The sequence below is a fragment of the Indicator indicator genome, chromosome 5 (assembly GCF_027791375.1).
Source record: "Indicator indicator isolate 239-I01 chromosome 5, UM_Iind_1.1, whole genome shotgun sequence".
Taxonomy (NCBI): Eukaryota; Metazoa; Chordata; class Aves; order Piciformes; family Indicatoridae; genus Indicator; species Indicator indicator.
Genome location: NC_072014.1, coordinates 13,611,660 through 13,638,457, shown reverse-complemented (window position 1 = coordinate 13,638,457; position 26,798 = coordinate 13,611,660). Strand labels below are relative to the sequence as shown.

Genomic DNA, 26,798 nt, shown 5'->3' with positions numbered 1-26,798 from the left:
CTCACACTAGATCAGGTTGTCCATTCCTTCTGCCTCCAGGGTAGGTACAAGGACCATGGCTGAGGCTGTCTGTGCAGAAAGCAGTATTTCAAGACCAGCTTTAGTTACACAACCCTCTGCTTTGCTATCCATGGCACACCATGAATTAATTGGTCTACCTTCAAGTGCTGCTATCAAATTGGTAAGACGGGGGGTGGAGTAATCTGTGAAGCCTATTGGAGAAATATTCAAGCCGTCCCATTTAATCTTAGGCTTGGGTCTGTTTGTGGGTCTTACTGACCCTGTCCTGCATGTCACTCTCTTGCATGGTACTGCAAGTTGGGACCATAGCATGATGAGGCACTTGTTCCCTGTTCCCTCAGGAGCAGCTGGCCCTTGCTGCACTGGGAACCAGGACATGCAATGGAGAACGGTGCTGTGCTTGTGCAGGCATTTGGTCTTGCTCTTTTGAGACAAATCTACCAGTTTGGGCTGTGCCCTGCAGGTTTAGTTTTATTATTGTGTGGAGCAATGGCTCAGCAGGGCACTTCCTCCCAAGGGTGGGCATGTGATATGGTGCACAGAGAGATGTCTCCTTACAGCCTCATCCAAGCCCTGCAAAGCTTCTGTGGATTAGGCATGGATCCTCTGCTCACCACCACACCCCAAAACACTAAAGCCACATGCAGTTTCCATGGGCAAAAATTGTCCTTGCAAATGCAACCAGGGCCCTGGGAAAGCAGTGTGGTTCACATCCCACCCTCAGGAGAGTGCCCGTAAGTCTCCAGGAGTTACTCTGTGTCATCCCATAGTACCTCTGCATTGCACCTGCAAGAGCCCAAAAGATGCAAGTTCTCCTCCTGCTCTGTGCATGTTTCATTAGGATGTCCCTGAAGGGTACAGAATTGCTTTGCAGTTTTAAAAAGAGGCTTTTTAATAAGGTCTGTCTGAAAAATGCCACATTCACATCTCCTCACCTAAGGCTTAGTGTGAGTGGCCACATGACCAAGCTGATTGACCCACAATCTCTGGGCTGGTAGTTAAACTTTAATATGAACCAGGGGAGAAGAACTTAGGTGTGACTCAGCTGCCAACATCCTTCCCCTCTCCACTGGTGAAAGCAGTGCAGAAGGACAGAGTGTGAAGACATAGCAGTAAGGACCTAAACCTAGGAGGTGCCTCAGTGATGGAGTGTGGTGACCCATGGAGGAAAAGAGTTGCCATTGTTGGCGGTGGTCTGGTAGGAAACAATTTAGCTGCTGTGTGATTGTGTTTGCCAGTGAGCTGGGGCTGTAAAAGCATTGCTTGGATGTGAGGTGAATGTTTTTGTTAAAATCATTCCTCCTGCAGTTGGCACTTACCTTAAATGGTATGCACAACTACATCCTGCCACCAGGAGTTCTTTTCTCAGAGGAAGAGATTTGGGAGGTGAAGCAATGGTGCCCAGGTACACCAAATAACAGTCCTCATTTGGGCTGCCAGATCCTTCTGCCTCTCAGCCATTTTGGGCTTTAACCAAGTCACTAACATGAAATGTTTTGTGAGGACTGAGGGTGGGCAAACACTAGGCTAAGAGGAAATGCCTTCCTCTGCCCACTTTTGCCTGGGAATGAATTTCATCCACTGGCACTTGCAGGGTGGTCTGACTCTAAAGGACATCACGGAACACTGCAGCACTTAAATTTCTCTTCTAACATTTCAGCCATTAGCTTCTTGGTCACCATGCTGCTGGAAAAGAGTGATGACATACAATGTAGTTCTGTCAATGATTAATGATGGAAATGAACCAAGAAAAAGACAGCCATCTCTTTAAATAACAAGCAGAACATAAGAATGATGTTCTTTTTAAGGCAACACCTTGCTTTTCCACAAGTCTATCTTCCCCCACTTTGTTCCCAAGAGAACGATGCAGCACCTTGAGTTCTATGGAGGAAGATATAGTCCAGAGAGGAGCAGGGGACTTTCCTGTACCAGCAGCTCCTGTTGTCTCTGGCTGAGTGATTTAGCCCTGCTGCAGTTAATCACTGCATGTAAACAAGTATGATGTCATACAATGAGTTTTGATGTGTGCCTTTTGTCTTGGAGGATCTGCAGGTACATCAGGAGTGCCACAGGACTTTTCTCCAGGAGGAAGTCCTCGAAGGTTCTTGATCAAAGGGTCTTCCTGTATATGCTGAGCTGCATCCTCTGACTCCTGATTTCTCTTAGCACATCTCAGTAGTAATACGTGATACACTGCTAGTGAAACACTTCATACACCATACCTGATCCTTCTCTTGCAGGTGGGTGCATTAAATGCCTGTTTCTTTGCTAAACGAGGTTTCCATGTTGATGTTTATGAAGCCAGAGAAGGTAAGTTCAGCCCAATCATTAGTGCTTTATTGATGTTGCTGTCCTTTTACTGATAACAGTTCTTGGAGAAGCAAAAGAAAAGCTATGTGAACTCACTGAAACTGTAGAAAGAAAATGAAATCTGTAAGTGTGTCACTTTGGGGATATGCTTCTTCACTCTTCCCTTTGGCTCCAGGGCTGGGGATGCATTTATTTGAAATATGTTGTCTTGTGTGGAGGCAGCCCACCCTTCATCTACTAAAATGATGCCCTTTTTTATATTATTGGCTTAAATGTTGATTCAAATCCTCGCCTTTGAAATTTTGGCTCTGCACAAAGAATTACAGCACAATGCTGTTGAACCAAGCTCAGTTAGAAGTCAGAGGCAATGGCATCTATTTTAGGGCTAAAAGCACTGACTTGACTGCCATTGGTGCTGAGGAAGGCTAACGGAGCAAGGAGTAGGAGAGATGGAGTGCTTTCAGGAAGCCTCCAGCTTTGGAAGGCCATCACCAGAAAGAAATGATGATTCAGAGCCCAGGCTCTGGCTGAGAGGAAGAGAAGTTTTTCACCTTCAGTGTCTATCAGCTGACAGACAAAGCCTGTACAGAGATGGCAAGCCAAGCAACAGATGAGAATGGGCCTATGGAAAGTGAAACTCAACTCAAATGTGCAGTGAAGGGAAGAAGTCCATTCTAACATGTGGTCTCTCTGGTAACTGTTCCTGTTTGGGCAGACATCGAGACAGGCAGTTCTGGTGCATGGCTCCCAGCTGTGCCCATCCCAAGTCCTCTGCACAGTGCTGGGGCCTGGCTGCAGATACAGAGAATCTGAGCAGTCAGCTCCAAGTCATGCCAGCAGGCTGCAGGCTCAGAGCAAGGGCAAATGGCTTTGACCATGGTCTGTTAAGTTCTTTGCTGGTTGCTGTATATGCTAGAAGTATCATAGGTTCAGGAAGCCTCTGTTTGCTTTTACCTGCCTTCTGAATCAGATGGATGTTACCACTTCTGGTTTTTTGGCCCACTGCTTATATTGACATACAACCATTAAAGCTATTGGAATGAGGCTTTGCCACAAGTACTTGCTGGACAATCTGGGAAGCCTGAGTGAAGTCATCTGGAGCAGGAACAGGCCAGTACTGAGATATTTCCATCTGAACAGCAATGGAGAAGGTGACCTACCAGTGTCCTGACAGGCATCAGTCTGTGAGTCTCAGCAGAAACTGCCAGGCATTCACTGTTCATCTCTCTCCACTTAGAGGGGAAAGAGCTCTTAGTGATAACGTGCCCTCTGGCACTGTGGGGAGCCATCAGGATCCAGCATTCTCTTTGCAGCACTTGGCTGAAGCTATTTCTTCCAGGTGCTATGGGGAAAGTAGCCCTTGACTTCACTCAGCTGCCTCCTCAACAGCTAAGCATGGTTTTGATACCTGCCCTCTCTGCATGCAGAATGGGGAGATGGGGACTCCCCAGTGTCCTGCCTGCTGTTGCTGCAGGGATTTTGGGAGATGCCACCTGCACCAGGCTGTGGTATTAGTGTCTCCATAACCAGCTGCTCTTTCCATGCAGATATCCGGGTGGCCAGCTTTAGCCGTGGCAGGAGCATTAACCTGGCCCTATCTCACAGAGGACGCCAAGCCCTCCGAGCTGTGGGGATGGAAGAGCAGGTACCCTGGGAGCTTCTGTCAGCGATGGGGTCTCTGTGATTAGAACTCTGTTGACTTCATCTGGCAATGGATGGGCTCTCTCACGCTCCCCAAGCACACAGAGGCTATCACAGAAATAACTCTGCTTCCACACCTTATATCCCAGCACAGGAGGTAATCTGGCTATCATCCACTGCCCTGACCAACAAACACCACAGTATATTTTATGTCAGTTCTATCAAAAAATAATTTTGTCCTCATTTTAATGAGAATGGGCGTGTAAGTAATCTCAGTAAAATACAGTGACTTAGCATTGACAGCCCTGTAAAATTTTCTCCAGTAGCTTGGGTAAACACATGAAAATATGTGAAGAGAGAGCATCCCATTCTGCTCACAGTGGAGGAATATGGGTAGCCTGTGGCTTCCCCTTAGCATCTCAGTGTTGGCTAGAAAGCTGGGTTGTGTTCCCTTCCATTTCAGATTGTGTCCAAAGGCATTCCCATGCGGGCAAGGAGGATACATACGCCTTCAGGGAAGAAATACTCTATCCCCTATGGGAAGAAGAACCAGGTACTGGTCCCATGCTGCCACTCCAGAGATGCTTTGCAGAGCATAAGGGGACTCTGATGGTTTTTGTAGCTCTGTGTGATGATCAGACTGGGGCTTATGCTCTTAAAAACGATGCTGTGAGCGGGAAGGGGGTTGCATGACCACTGCTTTTGACAGTGCTGCTTGGAGAGGGTGGCATTTCTTGTCAGGTCATGCAGACCATCATTCAGCAATGCCTCCTGAAACCCATGTTTGTTTGCCTTGCAGTACATTCTCTCTGTGGACAGAGCAAACTTGAACAGGGAGCTGCTAACAGGTAGGTTGCCAGGTCTGTTTGCAAATGCTTTTACACCTGGTGCACCGAGGATTTGGGGTTTGCCTCATGGACAGGAGACTTTGAGCTCCAGTGCAGATCTGAACTAGCTATGTTTTTAAGAAGAAAACCTGTGCTGTTTTCCTGCTCCTCGTCTGACACAAAAAGATAGTCAAACAAGTCCCCCCAAGGCCTTTTTGCACAGGCAGCTTTCCTGCAGGTGCCCTCCTGGGAGCTGCCTTTGCTTCTTGGCTACTGGCACCTGTGTCTGCTCCCAGAACTTCACCAGCCAAAGCAGGACATACCTCCTCAGCCTTGCCATGGCTTGTGGCATTTCCTGCAAGCCCTGATTGCACATAAACAAATGGAAATTGGAGCACTGTGCCAAAGTATGGAACCAGGCCAGGCCAAATTTTCCCCAATTTTCCACTGACTACAGGCACCACATCCCATCCTGAAATACGTGATGGTGGAAATGGGTAAATGATTCATATCATTATGGGGAAGAAAGAAATCTTTGCAAGATTCCTTGCACTTTTTAAATAGTTTTCACCAGCAATGACCAAGAACAGTCCTAGTGTGCCCTGCCTGCTGGCCATCACTCAGCACAGCAATCTTATTTTCTGCAATAGCAAAAGTCCCTATAATTTAGGGATCCTTTGAAAATATTTTTGGGGTTACAGTACAACCCTCTACCTTTAGTTATCTTTTCTTTTCACAGCTGCTGAGAAGTATTCCAACACTAAACTGTACTTTGGACACAAGCTTCTGGAGTGCAATGCAGAGTTGGGGACATTAACCATAAAACGGTAATCCCTGCGCAAGCCTGGGATCAGGTTCTGGGTTCAGTTAGTTTCTGCTTAATCATTCATAAAACCTCAAATATTTGAGTAATCTCAGTTTGAATCTTACTTGTCAGCATGCAAAACTTGGTGTCAGCTTTAGAAAGGAGAGACATCAAAGCAGGGTTCATTGAGAGGCTGAAACAAAATTAAGCAACTCTAACTCTCCAGCAACCTGGCAGGTGGCTAGGCACATGCTTGCTGACCTGTGCAGGGAACAAACATACCAGTCTCCATAGCACTGTTTTTCAGGGACAGATTGCTCATCTGAGAGGGCAGCTAATGACCTTATTTCATAGTTGTGTCAAGTTCTGGTTGTCCCTCATCCACTCGGGGATGCAGGCTCTAAGAAATAGTAGCATTATTCCACCAGTACCTGTTGAATTCTTGGATAGATGTGGCAGAGTTATGCATTTGCTAACCTGTAGGATAATTATCTATCTTAATGCTGAGATTCTCAGTCAGTGAAAGTAAATCTTTCCTCATCCTAGCAGATTAATAATGCTGGAGGTGACCCCAGCATTGCACAAAAGGCAGATCTGCTGTGCCCATGGGTACTGAGCTAGCCTGGTGTTATAGCAGGATTGACTTAAGGAACTCTCTCGCTTTCAGCTCTGACCAGCAGTCCTTGGAAGTTACCTGTGATCTCATTGTGGGATGTGATGGAGCCTTCTCAACAGTCAGAAAGCAGTTCATGAGGCAAACACGCTTTAACTACAGTCACACATACATTCCTCATGGCTATATGGAGCTGACCATCCCTCCCAAGGATGGAGATGTAAGTGTACCTGTCCCAGGCACTGCTACCACTTTTGCAGGTGGGACACCCTGCTCTCCTCTCATGGTGGCTCTGCTATTACAGCCCTAAAAAGCCTAATTTCTCACCTGAGTCTCAGACAAGTGATTAAAACTTTCCTAGGAGAAGGCAGGCAGGCATCTCTCTCTATTCCAGTGATGGGGCCAGTGTTTTCATACCTGGCTGCAAAAATCCTAGAGAGCCTGCCCCAGATCAGTGTGTTAGCTCTAACCCTGAGAGGTTCTGGGGATACAGAAACATGCCTGCGAGAACATCAGTGACTGCAAACCAGCAGATTTTTGCTCATTAATCCTATCCTTTCCTCTTGCTTTTGCTCTGTGCCTTCTCATGGCACAAAGGATGGGAATAGGCGTGCTGATGTGGAGAGGAACCAGAGGCTGTGCTGGGGAAATCACAAAGAGCAGGGCAGGGACACAAGACAATTTTCCTTCTCTTTCAGTTTGCCATGGAACCAAACTACCTCCATATCTGGCCAAGAAACACCTTCATGATGATTGCACTACCCAACATGGTGATAATCTACAGCCAGACTCCCTGGGCGTGAGATGGAGCTTGTAGGGATGTGGTAGCAGGCACATAGCAAGGTCTATGAGGGCCAACATGTTCCAGGAGGGACCCCCAGCCTATGCCAGGTGTCCCACAGCCTTAGGGGTGTGTGGGGGGGTGTGGGTGTGTGGGTGTGTACTGGTGGAGGACAGGACCCCTAAATCCATCCCTCCTTCACAGCACTGAGCTGGTACCTGTGCCACTGCTCTCTGCCCACCCATCTGAGCCCACGCAAACCTCCTGAAAATCAGCTTTCTGTAGCTGGAAGTTTTAAACTAGATACAGGAGTACCAGGGCAGTGCTCCAGGGCCATGCTGGCAGACCACACACTGCCTGTTTCTGCCTCCCCACTGCCTGCCCCCAGCACATGCAAACCCACCATGGAAAACCAGGTGAACAGGCACTCGCACCTGCTGCTCGGGCGGGTCACTGCAACTGCCACGTGACAGACTGGGCATGGAGCTGCTCCTCCAGGTCCCAGAGGGTGTCTATGGCTCTGGTCTTCTTTTTTACCTTCCTCCTTGGCTGACAGGACAAGTCCTTCACCTGCACACTCTTCATGCCCTTTGAAGACTTTGAGAAGCTCACAACAGGCGAACAAGTGCTGAGGTTTTTCCAGACATACTTCCCAGATGCCATCCCCCTCATTGGAGAGTAAGTGCTCCCATCTCCCTTTATCATTCATCAGCACAATTCTGCAAAGCCAAGGGATGCATCCCCATCCAACCTGGGGGTCCTGGTGATGGAGACTGCTGAAGCCAGTGGGCCAACAGGTTGTGAACACTTTTCGGGTGGATCTCCACGGCCTGTACATCTGAAGGAGGAGGGAGCACACAGAGTGAGCTCTGCATTGCATCCACTCTGGAATAGCAGGCTCAGCAGCAGGATGTAGCCCCATCCTGTAGCCGTTTCTGATGGACTTGCACTGAAGCACTGCTCGGTCCCTTGGAAGCACAGCCCAGGCCCTACCACTGCTGGCGCAAAGTGCAGATTACCTCCCACTGCTTTTCCAGTGTTGTAAAGGTTTTGAGCTCAGGGGATGGATTAGCTGTTCATAAGCCATGGGGTTTTGACATTAGAGCTGGCTGAGCAGACTGATTCCGCCAGGATAGCATGCTCTGCTCTGACAGCCGAGTTGCACAAATGTGAAGATTTTAACTAACAGACTGAGAAAATCTGAACTTGGCAAAAAAAGCCCCACTGTGCTAACTAGACAAAGCATGGCTCTTTTTGATTGTATGGCTAAAACAGCCATCAAGGCTTCAAGACACAAGAGCAGGCGCTTCCCGGCAGCCTGCTTCTCCCTGCGCATTGAGGACCCACTCATTGCTGGGCAAATGGCATGAGGGGGCCAGCAGCATGAAGCCAGAGCATCCTCCTTCTCCTGGGAGCCCTGGTGGCAGCGGGGGCCCAGGCCAGTCTTACCAGCATGTGTCTTGATGGCCATGGCTCTGTTTGGCATGTCCTCATATTTATGCAGAGAAGGAGGCTCCCTAGCTGTTGGTAGCTCCAGTCTGTGCTACCAATGCTTCTGCTTTGCAACATAGTCATCAGTTACAGGCTTTTTTTTTTTTTTTTTTTGGCTGATAGGAAGAGTTTCAGCTATGTTAGACAATTTTCTTTCCTCTTAAGGAGATCATATCAAAGGACTTCATATAAATTCAGATATCTTCTAATATGTCTTTCCTACACTGACTGCTATCCACCACTCATGGTAAGAGAATTGAGATGCCTACGACACTCCTCATATGCTCAGGTTGTGCACAGAGATTAAAACCAGCAGACAAAATATTTGGATCATAGGGGGAAGTTAATGAAATAGGGTTTTATGGCCTCTACGTTTTCCTCAGCACAAATACTTTAACAGGTAGGACTGAGTTTTGTGCTCCAGCAATGACAGTGCCTATGACCCTGGCATCCTGAGCTTGGACATGGCATGATTTGCTTTTCTTGTCTCTTGTGGTCCCATAAATGAAGTATCTGTTGTTTTGCCTGAAGGCGAGAGCTGAAGCACGATTACTTTTTGCTGCCAGCCCAGGCCATGGTATCTGTGAAGTGCTCCTCTTACCACCTGGGTTCCCGGTGTGTGCTGATGGGAGATGCTGCGCATGCCGTTGTGCCCTTCTACGGACAGGGCATGAATGCAGTAAGTTCATGGCTGATTCCATGCTGTGCCAGTTGGATCCCAATTCTGTTCACCTAGAAATGCCTAGTTTTAGAGGCTAGCTCCATGGAGTTCATGGGCCACCCTGTCCCACAGTCCTCTGGCAGCCCTCTGCTTTGGCAGAACTCCCCTCAGGCTGCTTGCTAAGACCATGCTTGTCCTCCAGGGAGGAAGGGAGATGAGGAAGTGGTGCTGCCTTCCCACACAGCAGAGGGCTGCATGGGTGGAGGGGCCAGCCCCAGGCTGCAGGGAAAGGCAACCCCCTGGATTTCTCTGCAAGCCCCCTGGCAGAGTGTTCTGGAGTAAGACTCCTGCTCTGAAGCTGTGGTCAGTAGGACTGTGCACATGTGAACAGCTACACTAGCCAAGTATCTGTGAGGACACTTCTTGTGAATGCATGGCACCTTCTGCCTATTTACCCTCTAATTTTCCTCCAAGGGCTTTGAGGACTGTCTGGTGTTTGATGAGTTAATGGACCTGTTCCACAACGACCTTGGTAAGTGAGGTGGCTGGGGAAGAGAGAGAGCAGAGGAGGATCCCTCTGTGGCTAAAGGCAGCTGAATACCCAGGCTAGGGAGCTGCCCGGGAGCTGCCCCTTTCTTCTCCTAGGTGCCTGCCTCCCTGAATTCTCCAGGCTGAGGGTTCCAGATGACCATGCAATCTCAGATTTAGCCATGTACAACTATGTAGAGGTAGGTGAGCCACATACAGACTTGTGGTCCTGTGGGTCATGCACATGGTGGCACCCTATTAGGATGTACACAATAGGCAGGGGCTCTGGCAAGACTCTAGTCAGACTCTCATCCCAGCAGACTTTAAGAGCTCTTTGGGAATGCCACTGGGGCTGGAGGGGCTCTGCTCGCTGTGGTGACCCCCAGGACAGGCAGTGGGAGAGCTAACAAACTCAGGAGAGCTCTGCTAAGATGCCTTGCAAAGGGGTGATGGTTGTTCTGTCACAGATGCGTGAGCACGTGAATTCAATGTGGTTCATTTTCCGGAAGCACGTAGACAACTTCCTCCACACCCTCATGCCTTCCACCATTGTCCCGCTGTACACCATGGTAAGACTGGCTCCTCAGTCCCCACTGCCTGAGCTGCCGCAAGCTCCTCCTGGATGGCTTTGAGGCACTGACATGCTCCTGCAACCCTCCTAGGTAACCTTCACCAGAATTCGCTACCATGAAGCAGTTCAGCGCTGGAAATGGCAGAAAAAGGTTGGTCAGTGGTGGTGCCCATCCTCCCCATGCCACAAGCCTCGTTATGTTCACATCCTGCATGCCATGTGATTGTCACATCTTGCTCTGCTGCAGGGGGGAGCTTTGGTGATGGCATATTGCCACATGGATGCAGGTGGGAAGCCTTCACTTGGTGCTGCAGGGTAGAACACACCTCTGACACTGGGCTTTCTTTTTGCACTTGCAGATAATTAATCGAGGGCTTTTTGTCATGGGGGCAGCAGGACTGGGTGGCACCTTCTGGCTCATAAAGCGGCTGGCATGGGACTTGGATTTCTGCATGGCAAACTTGTGGGGCTGGTCCCATTACCTGAAGAATATTGGAAGTCTTCCATTTGGCACACAAGTGGCTTAAACGTAAGGAAAGGTCCTGACTGTAATAAAAGTGAAGGCACGGCTGTTGGCCTAGCTGGATGTTGTTGCTTCTCTTGAGATGTAGCCTTGCAGTTCCTGCAGTCCCTCTGCCTTCTGTTCCCTCAGAAGCAGTGATGATCCCTCTCCCTGGGCAGGAGGAGCACAGAGTGTCCAGAGAGCCTCTGTGGTCTATGGGTCAGGCATACCTCTGTCTCATTTCGGCAGCCTTGTCTCGAGCAACGCAGTGTGTTGGGGGCTGTGGGGGGGGGAGGGGAGTGTGGGCCCTCCCAGCCAGCAGGACAGCTGACTTTTGCTTTTACCACAATCCAGTCAACAACTTGACTTGAAAATCAGACAGCTTTCTCCCCACCCTGAGTAAAAGAAAATAGAGTTCAGTTACTCTTGGTGGAAAAGAAACAATGTTAAGAAGGCATCTTGTGGGGCAGTGCTTGGAGCCTGGAGGAAGGGTCACTCCATACCGGGCTGAGAAACACTTCTGCCTTCTGCAAGCAAGATTCCACAGAGAGATCACCGAGCCTTTGGACTAAAGGAGGGCAACCCTCCCAGCTCACCATTTTCCCTTTGTGCTTTTGCATGTGCCTAAAGTTCTGTCTAATGCAAGTGCTGATCATATTTCTTTCTTGTTTCAAAGTTTAGATGCCTCAATGATTTTCTCTACCTGTCCTCTGTGGCATGTATGTAGTTGTACTTGTACTGCACACACTACACCAGCAGTAAGACCTGCAGCTGGTGACGAGGGGGATAGTCTCTTTATCTAATCTACAACAGTCCCTGCCTTAGTCCCTAGCAATGGGCATCACATCCATGACCCCGAGCTCTTGCAGGTGCCTCTGGTGTCTTTAGGCAGCCAGGCACATGGCACATGGGACCTACACTGTGTTGGGGGTCCTTGAACCAAAAATAGCTGCAGGCTGGAACAGTACTGGAGGGAGTATCAGAAACACTTTATTTCTTCTTACCTTGGCCTAGACTCTCACAATCACTGTTGAAGAACAGCAAAATGGCCCGAATTAACCCCATATCTGACACAGTACAGCCACTCTTGTTTAATAGCTGCCAGCAGGTGGGCAGGAACAAGAACTGGTTTGTTTCATATAATGAGAAATTTTTGGCTTGCAGGGGAGCACCTTTCAGGATGTAGATGGCAAATTAGTGTAAAAGACAGTTAGTTTGTTCCTCTGGTCAGCATCTTTCCTGGGCGCTGTGTCTATGAGACATGCTAGCAGCAGTGATAGGATTTTGCTGTATCAGGTTGATGAATGCTTCAGCAGCTGCCCTTACACTTGATGCTTAGCAGGACAGATCTGTTTACTTTATATATTACTTTTTATTAACAAGAAACCTCTTCAGAGAGAAAGGTGTGGCATAATATAGCTATAGGCAAACTGTCACCAAACTTTGTTAAAACAAATATGAAATTGTACCACTATTTGACAAGAATGATCCCACAATAAAAGAGTAATCAGCTGCTCTGCATGGTTTGGAAAAGTGCTGGAGATGCACCCAGTACTGCCCAGTCTTTTGCAGGCCTGTCCCTTGGCATGTCTGATATGCTCACAAAGGGGTGGTGGAAGCTGTGGCAGAGCTCTGAGCAATGTTTCATGCACTTGGTGATGATATTTCAAACAGTTGCTTCTTTGCCTTCTTGTCATGCAGAGGGCTCAGGACCTGGCAGAGGTAAGCCAAACATGCAGGAGCCCAAGTAGAACCTTTCCTGAGGTAGATCTGAGAAGGGAGCAACACCAGGAAGCAGACGATGATTTGGAAAAGATTTAGTGCATGTTGCCCAGCCACTCTTCATCTTCAGGTACAGGTGCCCACTAGCTCTTAGGGCACATCACCTCTTTGCATCCACCAGAACAGACTGCTAGCTTGGAGTGCTCTCCACATCCATTGCAAGCACTTCAGGAACTAGTGCAAACATAGTGGTGCAGACCAATGCAGCAGTAGAAGGCATGGAGTAGCCAGGAAGCAGATTCTGCTAGAGCAGAAAGGAAATGGCAGTTCTGAAATTCCAACTCCATATCAAAGCTGGAAGCACTCTGTGCACTCGGCTGGATTTGGGGCTTGGTGTCCAAGACTCCTGCCAGAAGGCAAAGTTAGCATCAAGAGCTGAGACAGTTTGTAATTGGTACCAGAGTCACTGTGTGTGCCTGTGTGTGAGACCTGCTCTGCAATATCATCCATGGCAAAGCTGTGTCTGTTCCCTTCTCCTAGATCTGCTAACTCAGCCATCAAGCACTGTGCCAGAAGACATGCATGGTGTAGCTCCTTGGACTGTACCTAACGCATTGGTGGCTTCTTGGAAGAAGGGAACCAACAGGATAAAGAAGAAGGGGTGAGAGCCTTAGTTTGAGATTTCCTTAGTTTGGAATTTCCTTATCTGAAGGGTTCTAATGTTTCCAGGGGTTGCTTTGCTTCATTATTCATTGAATCTGGGGTTTACAACAGTGGTGGTAGCACTCTTGAAGAGGGGGTTATCAGCCTGAAGGGAGAGAAGAAGTGTTGTTATAGCATTGTTGTGCTGTATTGGATTTTCAGCAGACCATTACTTAACCCACCCCTCCCACCACTGACACTGCAGACAGTGTTGCCAGAAGATCCCACAGGCTGCTTTAGCATTGTGCAGAATCCATCCAAGCTGCAAAACTGCCCAGTGAGGAAGGCTGAGGTCTACCCTCTGGAGAGGCCATCCCCTGCAGGTGTCTCCTCCACAAGTTCATGAGCTTCACAGCACACCCCAGCACCACTCTCTTACATCGTTCCACTTGGCCTTGGATTTCTCCTTCTCAAACCGTCGGAATTCCCGGCGGTCAAACAGCTCTGTCAAGAGCCGCCAGATCAGCAGGAGCACCAGGCCGATGAGGGCCACTCCAGCAATGCTGCTGCCCACGATCAATGCAATGTTAGGAGGCTCCGGGCACTCTGTTGGACAGAAGACCAGCATCCAGCTGCAGCCGCTGGCAAGGTGGCAAGACCACCATGGCAGAGCTGGCAGCCTGCCTGCAGAGGAGCAGGAGAAGCAGGGCTAAGGTACCTTTATCAGGATCAACGGTGACAGTGTATATCTCGTCGCCATCCTCCTGGACCATATGGAAGGAGATCCAGCAGTTCTGGGAGTCCTTCTCCCTACACTGCCTACTCACCCCCTTTAACTCCTTGACCACCTGTATCTTGGGGCAGGCCTGGGAGCAGTTCTTCTCAAAGGGGCCGCTCAGGAAGGCCTTGCACTCTACACAGGGGCTACAAAATAGGCAACCACAGCTCAGCTTTGCCGGGGCAGAGGCCCTCTCACCCGGCTTTGGCTTGCACCTGTCTAGGAGGTAGGGGGTTGAGGATCCTCCCCCAGGCCACCCCCCCTACCCCTTGTGCCTTTTCCAGGTATGCCACTCACAAATATCTTCCACAGGGCGAGGGGCAGGTGGGGCAGTCCTCGCAGAAGAGGGGCTGGTATCCCTCCTGGCACTGGCAGCGGTTGCAATGGCAGGTCCCACGGTGGCTGCACTCGTTCCCACGCTCATTCAAGCAGCCATCTGTTGACTTCTCGCACTGGCAGGCACTGCCTTGGTACCCAGGTTCACACTTGCACTCCCCGCAGTCACATGTCCCACGTTCTGCAGGGGAAGAACTTTTGAGACCAAGATCGTACAGAGAGTCAGGTCACCCTGCCTCACCCACCCAGGACTCTCCAAAGCATGATGAAGGAGGCCCTGCAGACTGGTGCAGTGGGACCCAGGGCCGCCAAACCCACCCACTTGCATTCTGGCAGGCAAAGGCAGCATCTCCCTGGGGTTTTAATATTTCTGAATAGTGCCACAGTGCAGACCCCATAATGCAGATGCATCACCTCTGCCACCACAGGGGAAGCCATTGTGAAACTCGCAGTTCATGTTGTTACACTCGCAGAAGGTGCCATAGATCTGCTTGTTGGGCGTGTTGCTGGTGTGACAGATGCACTGACCACACACACAGTCCCCCAGCCCCGAGCAGATCATTGAGTTGTTGTCCTTCCGGCAGCTGCTCTCCAGCTCCTTGCTTGTCTTGCCTTTGGTATCACACTCACAGTTCTTCCCTGTATAGCCAGAATTGCAGCTGCCATCAAACGAGAGGAGCAAGCCTGGGTTAGTGGCCACAAGAAATCACTTCAGCCAAAGCACTGCAAATCTGGGACAGCCTTGCCAAAAACCAACCACAGCACGTTGGTGCAAAGTCTGTGCTGGAGCAGGGCAGATGATGGCGAAGAAACCTCATAAATGCTGCTATCCTCACAGTTGCATTTGTAACACCAAATGGTTGCCTGGAAATTATTGTTGTGTTTATCATTTCCAAACCTTTGACAAAGGAGATCTGACTATTTCCTGAGGAAACCCAGTCTTTTCCTCTCCCTACCACCAAATTGGCATGAAGAAGTAAGTGCACTGTGTGAACTGCAGCCCAGAAGTGGGGTTTTGAGAGATTTCTGCAGAAATCTGTGTCTGTAGGATGGTCAATGGGAGGCTTCATGAACGATTAATTGGATGGATGGGTGGGCAAATGGATGCCCTTAGGAAAGCAGCAGAGGTTCCACTAGCAGTAGAGAGAGATCACTGCCTCCAACAACATAACCTGCCTCTATAAATAAATTAGGTACAAAGCCAAGCTCTCTCCCAGCAGGTCCCCAGCTCTTGCAGAGTTTGAAATGGTGTTTTAGAGGGACAGCACATACCTACATATCCCACAGACAATCCTGCCTTTCCCATTGCAGGTGGTTGGGTCTGGCTGCTCATTGCAGTTGCAATTGCAGTTGTTGTCCAGGTGAACAGTGAGAGTGTCTGTGAAGCCCAGCGGCCGAATGGTGAAGGACTGGCTTGTGATGCACTCCTTGGCTGTGACTTTCACCTTGAAAGTGATCTAGAAAGAGTAGAGTGAAAAAGAAAAGAGCCCAAGGCCATCGGGTAGCTTTAGCAATGGGATGGAGGTATTAGCTCCAGGCTGAGCACATGCACATCCAGTGCAATGGAGAATCCCTCCATCATGAAGCATTTTGGACACTCTTGGTATTAATGTAAGCAGCCTGGAACAATAGGTTGGGTGCCTGCTGTAAAAAAGGATCAGCACCAGGAACCTTGTGAGCTGCAGGACATTCCTGCTATGAGGAAGTGTACCTCTTCATTGATCTTGACATTGTCGCACTGCCCTCTCTCTTTGTCCAAGTTGACAGCGTCATTGCACATGGAGTCGTATTTAATACCCAGGGTGTCCGGCAGGGTGGAGTGGTCCAGGATGATCCGGGAAGAGAGGTTCTGCAGAGAAATGGTGGAGAAAGTGGCATCAGTCCGAGAGGAGACCAAAGCAAGGAGGTGTGGGGTTGCAGCTGGGGCCTCCCTCCAGTCCAGGAGATAGGGGACAGGGAGCACCCCGGGCTGGCATCTCAGCTGCCCGGGGTAGTTCTGGAAAGGCAGGTGATAGCATTGGAGAGGCAGTAACCTCTTGCTTGCTGTGGGCCGAGGGACTCAGCATGTCCTGTACTCAAAGCCCTGGTCAAAACTGCTCTTTGACATTGAGGACATGTGAAGGACACCTTTCCCGGCTCTGAGCCCTGCCAGACTGCTGAAACACAGCCACCTCTATCAATTACCTTGTAGGCCTCCTTGATGAGATCAATGATGTTGCTGGAGTCCTCATCCAGCTCTCCCACTGCTGACTTTGGGATCATCTCACTGAGTTTCTGCCAATAGAGAGCAAAGAGCTGATTGGTCCACCCCATATGATGGTGGAGCAGCAAACAGCAGCAGGAGGTCACTCACAGCTGTTTCTGCTCCCATGGGAAGGGATGGGTGGCACCTGGACCATATGAAGTAGCTTTACCTTGTAAACATCCACTACTTTACTGGTGACAGCAAAAATGGGCTGAATGTTGTTTTCAGTAAGTTTCTGGACCAACTGGCCAACAGATGGGTAGTCCTAGGTGGAGAGAGGGATCCTGCACTCAGTGTGATCTCCCTCACTAGCAGAAGGGTAGACAGTTTGGGTTTTGTGGCTCAAATTATGGTGACCTTTTGGTCTCAGCAGCAGGTTTTTTACATGGTATTTTTTCTACCGGGGGGAATGAGGCTGAGATTGTGAAGCTGCTGAATAGTCCCTGGGTACTTACAAACTCATTGCTTTTTTTGTACATGTTGTCCTCCAAGTGACACTGGCCATCGTTGGGTGTTAGGATGCCCCCAAGCTTGCCATCGCCAGCAAAATGGAAGCCATCATCGGTAGCATACACCAGCAAGCGAGTCACGTTGCGCCAGCCGATCAAGTCCTGTAAGAGGCACAGAAACCTGTCCCTGAGCAGGGCTGGGAGGACAGTGCCAGTGGGCATGGTATGGCCTTTGTCAAAGTCTTGTGTCAGCCAGAGTGTGAAGCAGGGGATATGGGGGAGGTGGGTTGCAGGAGACCAGGGTCAGGAGGCTCTGGGGTAAGATGTCTTGTACTTCCCCAGACTAACCTGCCCTGCTACTGAATGAGGGCTTACACACAATGAGCTTCCAGAGCCTACGTGGAGAGGGGCAGAGCTACCTCCTGAGGGGACAGTCTGGGAGCGTAGGTCACAGGCCTCATGTTGGCAGTAAGGCAGACACAGGGACTCACCCCACACACTGCAGCCTGCATCATGGCATCCAGTCCCCCCTCTGGGGCGTCAAGGTTCCCTGAGATGAACTGCTTCCCCACTTCACTCTCAAACTTCTTGGCATTGTCGGTCAGTGAGAGGATGTGCTTGAAGGCGAACGGAGGCTGGCACTGCTCGTCCTTGTTGGGGCAGGGGTTCTGCAGCTTCTCGGGGTGTGTGTTCACAAAGGGCAGAACTGTCTTGTCCACGAAGGAGCCAAACCCTAGGGCATCCAAGACTGCCATGTCATGGGCAGGTGTGGCATGGAGCAGCAGGTATCCCTGCATCACAGGGGATGAACAATCTGCTGGCTTTTGAGGTCCACATCCCTTGCCTTGGCACATGCTCCAGCCTTGAATAGGATGGGACATGCTGCCCACTTCCTGCATCCCACTCCAGCCCTGTAGCTCTTCCTACCAGCATATAGCTGTGCCAGGCTTCTATGCGGGAGACAGGCTCACCTATGCGACGAGAAGGGGTGGTACTCTCTAGTGCTCTTAGCAGCTCCCCTCCCAGCTTCTTCACCTTCTCCAGGTCATCCAGCATAGAGTAAGAGAGGTCCATCAGGTAGTAGAGATCAATGGGGTATCCCACAGCACGGCGAAACTTCACCTCAAATTCAGCAGGCTGGCCTGTGGGACAGGGATGCCAGGATCAGTTGTTGTGCTGTGGCTCCCATCTCCCCACATCCCCCATGCCCTACCAGGATCCTCCTCTTTTTTGGAAGGAAGAAAATTTTGTTATGAGAGTGGTGAAACACTGGCACGGGTTGCTCAGAGAGGGTGTGAATGTCCCATTCCTGCAAACATTCAAAGTCAGGTTGGATGGGGGTTCTGAGGAGCCTGATCTAGTTGAAGATGTCCGTGCTCATGCAGGTGGTTTGAACTAGATGAATTTGAAAGGTCCCTTCCAACTCAAAGCATTCTATGACTTAAATGCAGGCTGTGACAGACTGCCAGGTCTGTACTGAGCCAGAGGGCAAGAAGAAGGGCATTTGGAACACCAGGTAGACTGTACCTATTCTCAATTTCAGGTGCACCTTCTGAGGACTCAGCTGTATCTCATTGCTTAAGGGACTGTCCTGTGTTCTTGTAATGATGCTGACTGGAAACTCAATCTCATTGCGTGGGCATCCCCTCTGCTGCAGCTGCTCGATGGTGTCACAGCGGACGGAGTCTGGCTCACCAGCTTTGGTGAAACTCTGTGTTGCAACATCAATAGGAAAAAATCAGAGAAGCAGGAAATGAACAGGCTCTTTAAAAGATGACCCAGCTTACCCAGCCTGGGTCTCCAGGGTATTGATGGAGAAAGGAGGGCTGAAGCGTTCTGTCTGTCAGATCCCTCCTGGCTCCATCCACCACATAGGACAGGAAACACTCCCAAGACAGAGTTTCCCCTCTCCACCATGGGCAGAGCCAGGCAGGTAGGGTGACCACCCTGCTGCCTATTAGGTGACCACTGGGGGCTGACAACAGAAGAGGCTATAGACCTACCGGATTCTTGCACCAGGCACAGTCAGGACCAGACTGGATGCAGTCCTTGCATGTTGCCACTTTGATCTTGGGACACCCCATGGCAAAGACTTAAATGGAGATAAGAGAGATTTGGCATGAGGGGCACTAGGAGGAGACTGGCCTTCAGCAGCAGCAGCCACAGGGTACTGTGACACCCAGCACTGGGCATCCATGTTGTTCTGAGCCCACCCTGTCAGGGTCCTCAGCTGTGCTGGCTCAAGTTAACTCCCAGTCCCGGGAAATGCAGTATCTGGTGCTTGCACACCTCTCAATGCCATGTTCCTGCCACTGCTGGGCAGCATTTGACTTCCCACTGCTATTTTACTGCCCACATAAGGTACCAAGAGGTAGGCAGTGAGGAAGAGCAGGTCAGGCTCACCTGTTGTCACCAGCAGCAGCACCCAGGTTACGACCAGCAGCCAGTCACGCAACATTTTCTGCAAGAAAAGAAGCATCCCTGTGATCACCTGGTGCATGGCAGTTGCAGGGAAGGGAGCCCTTGCACCTTGCAGAGGACAGTGGCCCCAGGGCATGGGTGTCCTTCCCACTGGTGTCCCACTGCAGATAGAGCCTGAAAGCATGACCCTGCCACAGCTCTGAGAGTTGAGCAGCTGGGTCCAGGGCAGGGGGCCCCTGGCATTTGAGCTGACTCAGGCTGGGTGCTTGCGTGCTCATACAGAAAAAGAAAACATTTCCAAAATCGCACCTTTTAGACAAAATGTGGAGGTAGGCAGATTGGGAACTTGCTATGCATTCAGATGAACTGCTGCAAAGCTTGGTGTAGTGTTTATCCAGATTCTTTGACCTATACAATATTATCTTTGTAATATTGAAAAACCTCAAGAACTGAGTTTAGTTTCCACTAGATGTGAGTTTTTCCAGCTTCTGTTTTGAGATATTTTTTACAGGAATGGGAATAAAAATTAACAAAAGAATAATTTTTATTAATTAACTAGCATGTCATACTAGATATATGGGAGAAAAAGCCCATTACTACTTGTTTCCTATTTGACTGATTCATCAGGAAAATTAATCATTTCATGTAGTGAAGTAAGATAATTTTTCCTGCTGAGGAAAGACAACAAGCAAGGGTTTCCAACATCATAGCGTGGGTGATCGACATCCTGGGAGAGCTGCAGTCCTATCTGTGAGGGAAGCAGAGAGGCTGGCTCACACTGGTCTAGTCTGCTGGTGTGGCAACCATCAGGCTGCACAATGTGCAAGGATGGGGTGTTGTAGTCAATCCTGTGTGGGGAGTGGGACTGGGATGTGATGCCATGGGTGGGGGGCCTAACCCTGGAGGTGCCCAGAAAAAGGTCCAATTGTCCAAATCAGGTAACTACAGAATGACAAAGGTAACCAAGAAAAGCCTGTTTTGAAACTAAGGTGGCCAGAACAAAGGGTTCCTTAGAACAAAGCCTTGGGATTAGTCCTTAAATCAACAGCTGTTGGCATAAACCATGAGTATTGTACCTAGAAGGGTGATCTTGGACATATTGATAGCTGATGAAACCAAATACAACCTTTATCTGGTTTAATCTGATTATAATATAATTATAATATGAAAAACCACACCTCCTAGCTAGAGAAGCCTCCTACCCCTGTAGCACCCTTACCCTTGGAGCATGTGTACTGAATTTAGAGGTAGCTGTACCTTTAAGATGAAATAAGAGATAAGGTGACCAATGCATTTTATTGTACGAACATCTGCCGTGAATTTCAACTGGTGTGCAAGCTTTGTGGCATTGTCACCTTCTGCTCAGAACTGGAATACAACAAGTGTCTCAGTTCTGTGTTTTGATTAGTCTCTGCATATCAGGTAAAAAACCTGGACTTGGGGCAACACTGGGGCTGGGGAGGTGACTGCATTTCTTACTGGCACGCAGGGAAGGACTCTCAGCACATCACCCAAACCCCACAAGTACTTGCTATCCTCAGTTACATCAGCATTTTCGAGCATGGTAGAGACTAGCTGCTCATACTACCACTTCTTGCCCCAAAGCACACCTCCATATCCCAGAAATTTATGCTATCCATAAATCTGGCTGAGTAACTCTTGGGCAGTGATTTTTCAACGTTCATCCTGTGCTGTCAGTGAGATCATGTTCATTAATGCTGTAATTTCTCGTGATGCCTTCCCTCCACCTCAGCTCTGAAGCAAAACACAACAGAGTAGTGGCCTTGCAACATGGACACATGGGGAAGTGAGAAAGAGGAATTTGTTAGAAGAGGAAAAAGGAGTAAGAAAGCACAAAGGATGAAAAAGCATTGCCCTTTTTAGCAATGTTAGACACAGCATCTGAAAAACAAGTAATCAGTTTTGAAATAGCTCTGACATTGTCCTGAACGGGAAACCAACCACCCCCTGGCTCCTGCCAACTTTGCTAAGTGCCATCTCCACCTCCTGTGAGCCTGTTGAATTAACAGCTCAGACTGAAATGGAAATGAGAAAACAATGGAAACTTTTAAAAGGCGCTGAGGCCAGGTTAGTATGTAGGACTGCTCAGATCCCCTTCTGAGACATCACAAGGTCCTTTCTGAGTTTGTCAGCTTCCCTAAGACACCAGACAAGCAAAGGAGGACACTGGTCAGCCTTGAAAGAAGGTTTGTTCTCCTCCCAAGGACAGAAAGAATATTCATATAGGTAAATGGGTGTCATCTCAATGGCATTTGCATAGTGAGATTTGGTGCCCAGCTGTCGTAGACTTGAGATCTGGAGGACTGCTAAGGCTGTTTGCCACCATTGCTTATGGCAGGGGCCACCTGGATGTAAACGTTTGCAGCCTTGGAAAATCACCCTGCCCTGGAAACAGCTGCAGCAGGTTCAACTGCCCTGACAAAAGCATAAAGGCCTGACAGACACCTGACAAAGGGCTGAGGCTTGCTAGAAGATGATAAAGATCACCTTGGCATCTCTCAGATAGGAAGTGGTGTCTCTGCACCCAGGCTCTTTTGAGTGGTTCTGTGGGCTCAGCCCTCCAGATAATTAGAACTGACCACAGTGCACCCTCAACTTAGAGAATAGATGGAGTCCTGCTACAGAGCCATTTTGAACTGATCTCCTTGAAGCAAGCAGCCTGTCAGTCATATCCTCTCCCCTTAGAATGGGACACCACACAAGGATGCTACCATGGACTAAGTGAACCCTCACCTCAGCTTTGGTGAGTGTATATTTTGGATGCTCTTGAGTAGAGGAGGTTTCCCCTTTAAGAGTGAGTGCGTGCATCTTTCTAGAAAGAATATTCCTTAAAGCTTAAGGTTAAAGCTTAATTGGTTGAGCAGTGGCATATTCCCACCTGATAACCAAACCTGTAATTTAATGGTGTCGGAAGGAGTGATGAGCAACTTTGGTTACAATAAATCCACATTTTTGCGTAGCCGTTGCTGTTTTGTGGGTGCCTCAATGGCAGACAGCCCCCTCAACAGATCTCCAAGCTACAGGCAATGAGAGGTATCTTCGTGGTCACCAATCAAACCCTCTCAGTGACGTGGCCCAGGGCCTCACTCTGCCATGTTTGGCCCAAGACCATCCTGTGGTGGGTTGGTGGACAGAATCCTTCTTCACAAATATGTCCTCCACAAGTTCCTATTCACCACCATAGTTCACTTTGGTAAGTTTTTAAGGGCATCATTTATCACAGCTGCAATATCCCCACTGACATGATATGCATTTGTCGTCCTTAGGTAGCCCAACACATTTTCATCATCTCCAAATTCTGCCAGCACGGTTTAAGCTTGCAGAAAATAGGTAAAAACTCTTAAAATAAAAAGAAAGAGGAAAATGTCTGTGGTAGATTGAAATTACCCTCCAACTATTTTGGAGAAAAATGCCCCCCAAAATAAAACTGCCAGACCTGCTCAGATGGAAGCAAATGAAGCTATGTTTGCAAGCACACTACAATCTAGAAATATGAAATGCAATGAATATGTGCAAAATATACAATATTTACATGTATTTACAATCTATAAACAACACAAGAACCCCCCTGGACAAAACCAGGGGGCTACCAATAGCTTCTCCCTCTCCCTCCCAGACAAGGGAAAAAGAAAGAGAAGAGAAGCAGAGAGTAGCTTGTTAGTACTTAGCCACAACAAAGAAACGCAGCCAAGATCAGCAAGCCAGCAAAAGCTACCAGCTAGTATCTGTTGAAGCAAAGAAGCTGAGAGAGAGAGTTAGCTTATACAACTGACTTTATGCTAGTTATCACACCAATGGGATTATTTAGATCTTATCATTATTTTCCTTTTACATCCAGTGCTAATTTATTTACATTCTAACACTTTCTGCTCAGTCTGTGGAAAATTTCCTAGGCATCAGCCTAAAACTGGCACAAGGTCTTAACAGTAAAAGCTCTTATCAAGGTGGGATGAGCACCAGATCCCTGTTGGACCCTCCTGGGTGCACCTTGCTGGATGCTCACTGATATGAGCTCTAGCACCCTGTGCCCAGGATGCACCTGGTGACCTGTGCCAGCCAAGCCTGAGAGGTCCTCCAAGAGCAACATCGCACTCTGAGGCACAGCTGTCTCCTTCGTGACCTGTATTTGCTGTATTCTGAGCTGTATTTGTGCTCTTAATTTGTTATTGATTGCTGCTTGCATCTGCTTTGCTGCACATGTCTAGTTAATTATTGCCCTGGGCAGCTAAAAATAGTGTGAGCTCACATTTCTGCAAACCACTGCCCTCCCCCCTCCAAAAAAAAAAAAAGGGGGGGGGGGGGGCTTAAGAAAACAGGCTCTTGTCTAGCAAGAGCTGCTTCTGCTGGCAGGAGGGAAGAGCCACTTTCACCCTCATTTCCTGTAGCACTTAGCTGAAGAACACTCTAAATGTGACTAACTAGGCTCCATCTTTTCTACAAGCTAGAAGTTTCCACACAGACTGTGAGGACTAAACCCATGGGCTGTGCACTGCCCCAGTATTTCCAAATGTGTAATTCAGAGTATTTGATGACCACAGCACGCAGAGTCATGGAGGAGCTAAGTGAGGGTCTCACCCTTCTCTCCCAGACCCGCAGGGAAAGTTTGCAGGCAGTGGCACCTTGCCATAGATGGCCCAGCAGTCATCCCTAACACCCTCCTGCCATGCCACCATGCCAGTTCCCTCTTCCTCTTTAATCCATCACATAAAAGCACCAGTGGGTGCTTTTACAGGATTCCACAGGGAAGTTGAGGGTCCTGGGCAGAGAGCTGGCATAGCCCCTAGCTCTGGCACTTGCCTGGTGCTGCCTGCAGGCATGCAGCCTGCCACTCTCCCTGGTGCCATGTGCAAGAGTACAAGGGGAGCATGCTGCACACTCTCTGCTCTGCTTTCCAGGCCTTGTGAGCCAATGAGGAATGGTTTGTGTGGGGTATGATACCCTCCTCCCAATAACCACTGCAGCTCCCTCTTCATCCTACTTCCAAAAGCAAAAGCGTTACAAACCAGGCAAGCTGCCTTCAGACTGACTGCTGTGCCATGCTGCAAACAGGAGGGCTACCATGCTGAGAAAGGTCCCTGAGACCTGTCTAAGGACTTGAGCAGCCAGAGTCCAGATCAGGAATTATAAACCAAACACACTGTAAACGCTAGAGCCACAAAACCATCTTGTCACTCAGCTGCCCTGTACTCAGAAAGAAAGAACAGAATAAAATGGAGATGCTGTACTCACCTTGCATCAAGCCCTCTCCTTTGTCCCGTGCTTGGGATGGGATGAAGATGGTTTCAAATTCTCAAGCTTGACTGGGAAAGGCAGCAAGGCATCAGGAGCTTTATGATGCACCCCAATCCTTCCTTCCTATTTCAGTTGTCTGGGTCAGAAAGGAGGAAGTCAGAGCAGTAGCTGTGACAGGGTGTGTTTTCCACCCCCCGCCCCGCAAACCTAACCAGTCCCACTCACACTGGCCATAGCCCAGCCAAAGCATCTCATCCTGCACAGCTGGGGTGATGTCCACCCTGGGCTACACTGAAGGGTCTATGACCCTCTTACTGCAGCTGGGAAAGGGACCCTACCCAGAACCCACCCTTTTTGCCCCACTTTTAACCTTTCACGTCACTGCTGGCAGCCAGCCCAGTCCTGCTGTGGGCAAACAAAGTTGGTAGTGGGGGAAACTGGTTCCTTTGTGAGCTATTGGGTGCAGAAAATGGGAAGCTGGCTCCCCTCAGACTTTGGACTGGGGTCTGAAATTTTTGTGTCAGGGCTTGCTGCTGTGGTAGTGGGGGCCTCCTCACTTGGCTGAGGTTGCCAGCACCATTCTCACTGTGGGCTGTGTGGGTTTTTCTCAAGCAGCCTTCAAATTCTGTTGCACAGGCTGCAATAACTCCTCCTAAGTACCCACAACAGTTATTTCTCTGAGCAGAGAACTGTCTCCTGGCAACTATCTTTTAACATCTTCAGGGCACTAAAGTGAAAAACCAAAAAGCTCTTTAAAAAACATACAGGACTATAGATTTCGTTACAAGATAATTAATGTGAAACTTTTGTAATTGTTTTGTAGACTCCCCTTCCAGCAAGCTAATGCTGAGTGATCACCATGCATTGTAAGACATCAATTGCAGTTCACCTGCTTCTGTCTTTCAGTTATAGTGCTGCTTTCATCACAGACAGACACTGAGTGCAGCAAGAAAGCATCACGGCCATGCTTGTAGCAGCATGGGAGCATCAGAGCAGCTATTACGTGTCTGGTGTGGGATATGGCAGGGATGGAGCCTAAAGATGAGCCTGCTGGGAGTTGGAGTGTCCATCCTAGTTTGCTCAGAAAACCTGGGTGGCTGTACCTGGATGCTGTAGAGCAGACCCCAGCCCTAGAGGTGGTGGGCTGGGGCAGATGAAGCTGGAAAGCTAGTGGGACTTAATGCCAGCATTGCCAGTTGCAGATCTGTGGGAAGGAAGTGTGCTTGAGTGAGATGAGCTGTTGTAATTTTTCCTTTTGTATTGCATATTTCACTGCTCTTTTCATTGGTTTGTCAAATCACTCTGCTCCCATTGACAAAAGGTCAGGGGAAGGGAGTGTGAGAGCTGGAAGCCTCCTGAGCTGGAGCTGCTGGAGCAGATATGCTATGTGTCCTTACAGCCCAAAGCCAGAGCTCACTGGTGTACTCCCAGTTCCTCCTGATCTGTTCCTCATGCTCTCTTGCAGCTTTGGCCTTGAGAGGACATCCACAGCAAAGCACTGTCCCTAACAATTCACAGGGGACCCTTAACATGTTTCCCCTTGTTTCCAGCATATCACTGCTTAGCCCAGTAGTCCAGACTACTTACCACATGTATTAACCAATAAGTAGTTACCCTTGTACTGGGTCCATGATTTCATAACCACACATGGGACAGGATGTCCAAGCAGAAACACACCTGGGCTGGATCAGGCAGCATTATAATGCTGGTGTCCAGCCTCTCCTGCTCACTGCCTTGCAGAGCTGGCAAACCTCATGCTCCTTCAGTTTCACCTGCTTAAGGTTTTTCCTTTGATATTTCCTGGCTTGGGAACAATTTTCATTTTTTGGTTCTACATTTTCTTTCTCCTTGCTACTGTTTAAACCTTCTGCAGGTGAAGGGGGTGGGCAAACTTTGCAGACATGTACATGCCTAGCGGTAGTATGTATGCTCCCCAACACGACTGTAAGCATTTTTAGCTGTTAAACTTTTTTTTTCTATTTTCTGTTAACCAACTTTATTTTCATTAGTTCCCCTTTTCATATTTACTAGAATGGATTGTGTTTTCCCCACTGCTGACTGTGGGACCATTGTGGTTTTTGCAGAATGCTCTTGACCAGCTGAGGTGAGTAGCAGAGCATCCATCCAGTTGTGCTGGGAATTGTTGGAGCAGTTGCTCCCTGGAGTCACTGATTCTGGTGAGCAGAGATGTTATTTGGGTG

The 26,798-nt window shown here is 49.0% G+C and overlaps 2 protein-coding genes across 2 annotated transcripts; one reads left to right on the top strand and one right to left on the bottom strand.

Annotated features, from left to right (window-relative positions):
- Positions 1-1,165: 1,165 nt before the first annotated feature.
- Positions 1,166-10,776, top strand: KMO (kynurenine 3-monooxygenase). The gene is made up of 15 exons (XM_054380946.1): positions 1,166-1,219; positions 2,262-2,331; positions 3,879-3,976; positions 4,436-4,525; positions 4,772-4,820; positions 5,539-5,626; positions 6,272-6,437; positions 6,916-6,987; positions 7,555-7,676; positions 9,021-9,168; positions 9,625-9,682; positions 9,796-9,878; positions 10,146-10,247; positions 10,341-10,400; positions 10,609-10,776. The coding sequence occupies exons 1-15, from the start codon at positions 1,166-1,168 to the stop codon at positions 10,774-10,776; spliced, it is 1,428 nt and encodes a 475-aa protein (XP_054236921.1).
- Positions 10,777-13,218: 2,442 nt separating this feature from the next.
- On the bottom strand, positions 13,219-19,381 carry ITGB2 (integrin subunit beta 2). Its single transcript, XM_054380866.1, has 15 exons — positions 19,327-19,381; positions 18,927-19,015; positions 18,451-18,634; positions 17,895-18,065; positions 17,415-17,656; positions 16,930-17,085; positions 16,644-16,739; positions 16,414-16,503; positions 15,941-16,078; positions 15,502-15,686; positions 14,644-14,888; positions 14,191-14,410; positions 13,834-14,039; positions 13,555-13,721; positions 13,219-13,281 (listed from the first exon to the last, which is right to left on the bottom strand). The coding sequence occupies exons 1-15, from the start codon at positions 19,379-19,381 to the stop codon at positions 13,219-13,221; spliced, it is 2,307 nt and encodes a 768-aa protein (XP_054236841.1).
- Positions 19,382-26,798: the final 7,417 nt, after the last annotated feature.

Coding starts and splice junctions, on each gene's coding strand:
- KMO (XM_054380946.1), top strand. CDS start 1,166: ATGGAGTGTGGTGACCCATGGAGGAAAAGAGTTGCCATTGTTGGCGGT. Junction 7,677..9,020: donor GCCATCCCCCTCATTGGAGA/GTAAGTGCTCCC, acceptor TTTTGCCTGAAG/GCGAGAGCTGAAGCACGATT. Junction 10,248..10,340: donor TTGTCCCGCTGTACACCATG/GTAAGACTGGCT, acceptor CAACCCTCCTAG/GTAACCTTCACCAGAATTCG.
- ITGB2 (XM_054380866.1), bottom strand. CDS start 19,381: ATGTTGCGTGACTGGCTGCTGGTCGTAACCTGGGTGCTGCTGCTGGTG. Junction 18,635..18,926: donor GTGCCTGGTGCAAGAATCCG/GTAGGTCTATAG, acceptor GTTGCAACACAG/AGTTTCACCAAAGCTGGTGA. Junction 14,889..15,501: donor ATTGTCTGTGGGATATGTAG/GTATGTGCTGTC, acceptor GTTTGATGGCAG/CTGCAATTCTGGCTATACAG.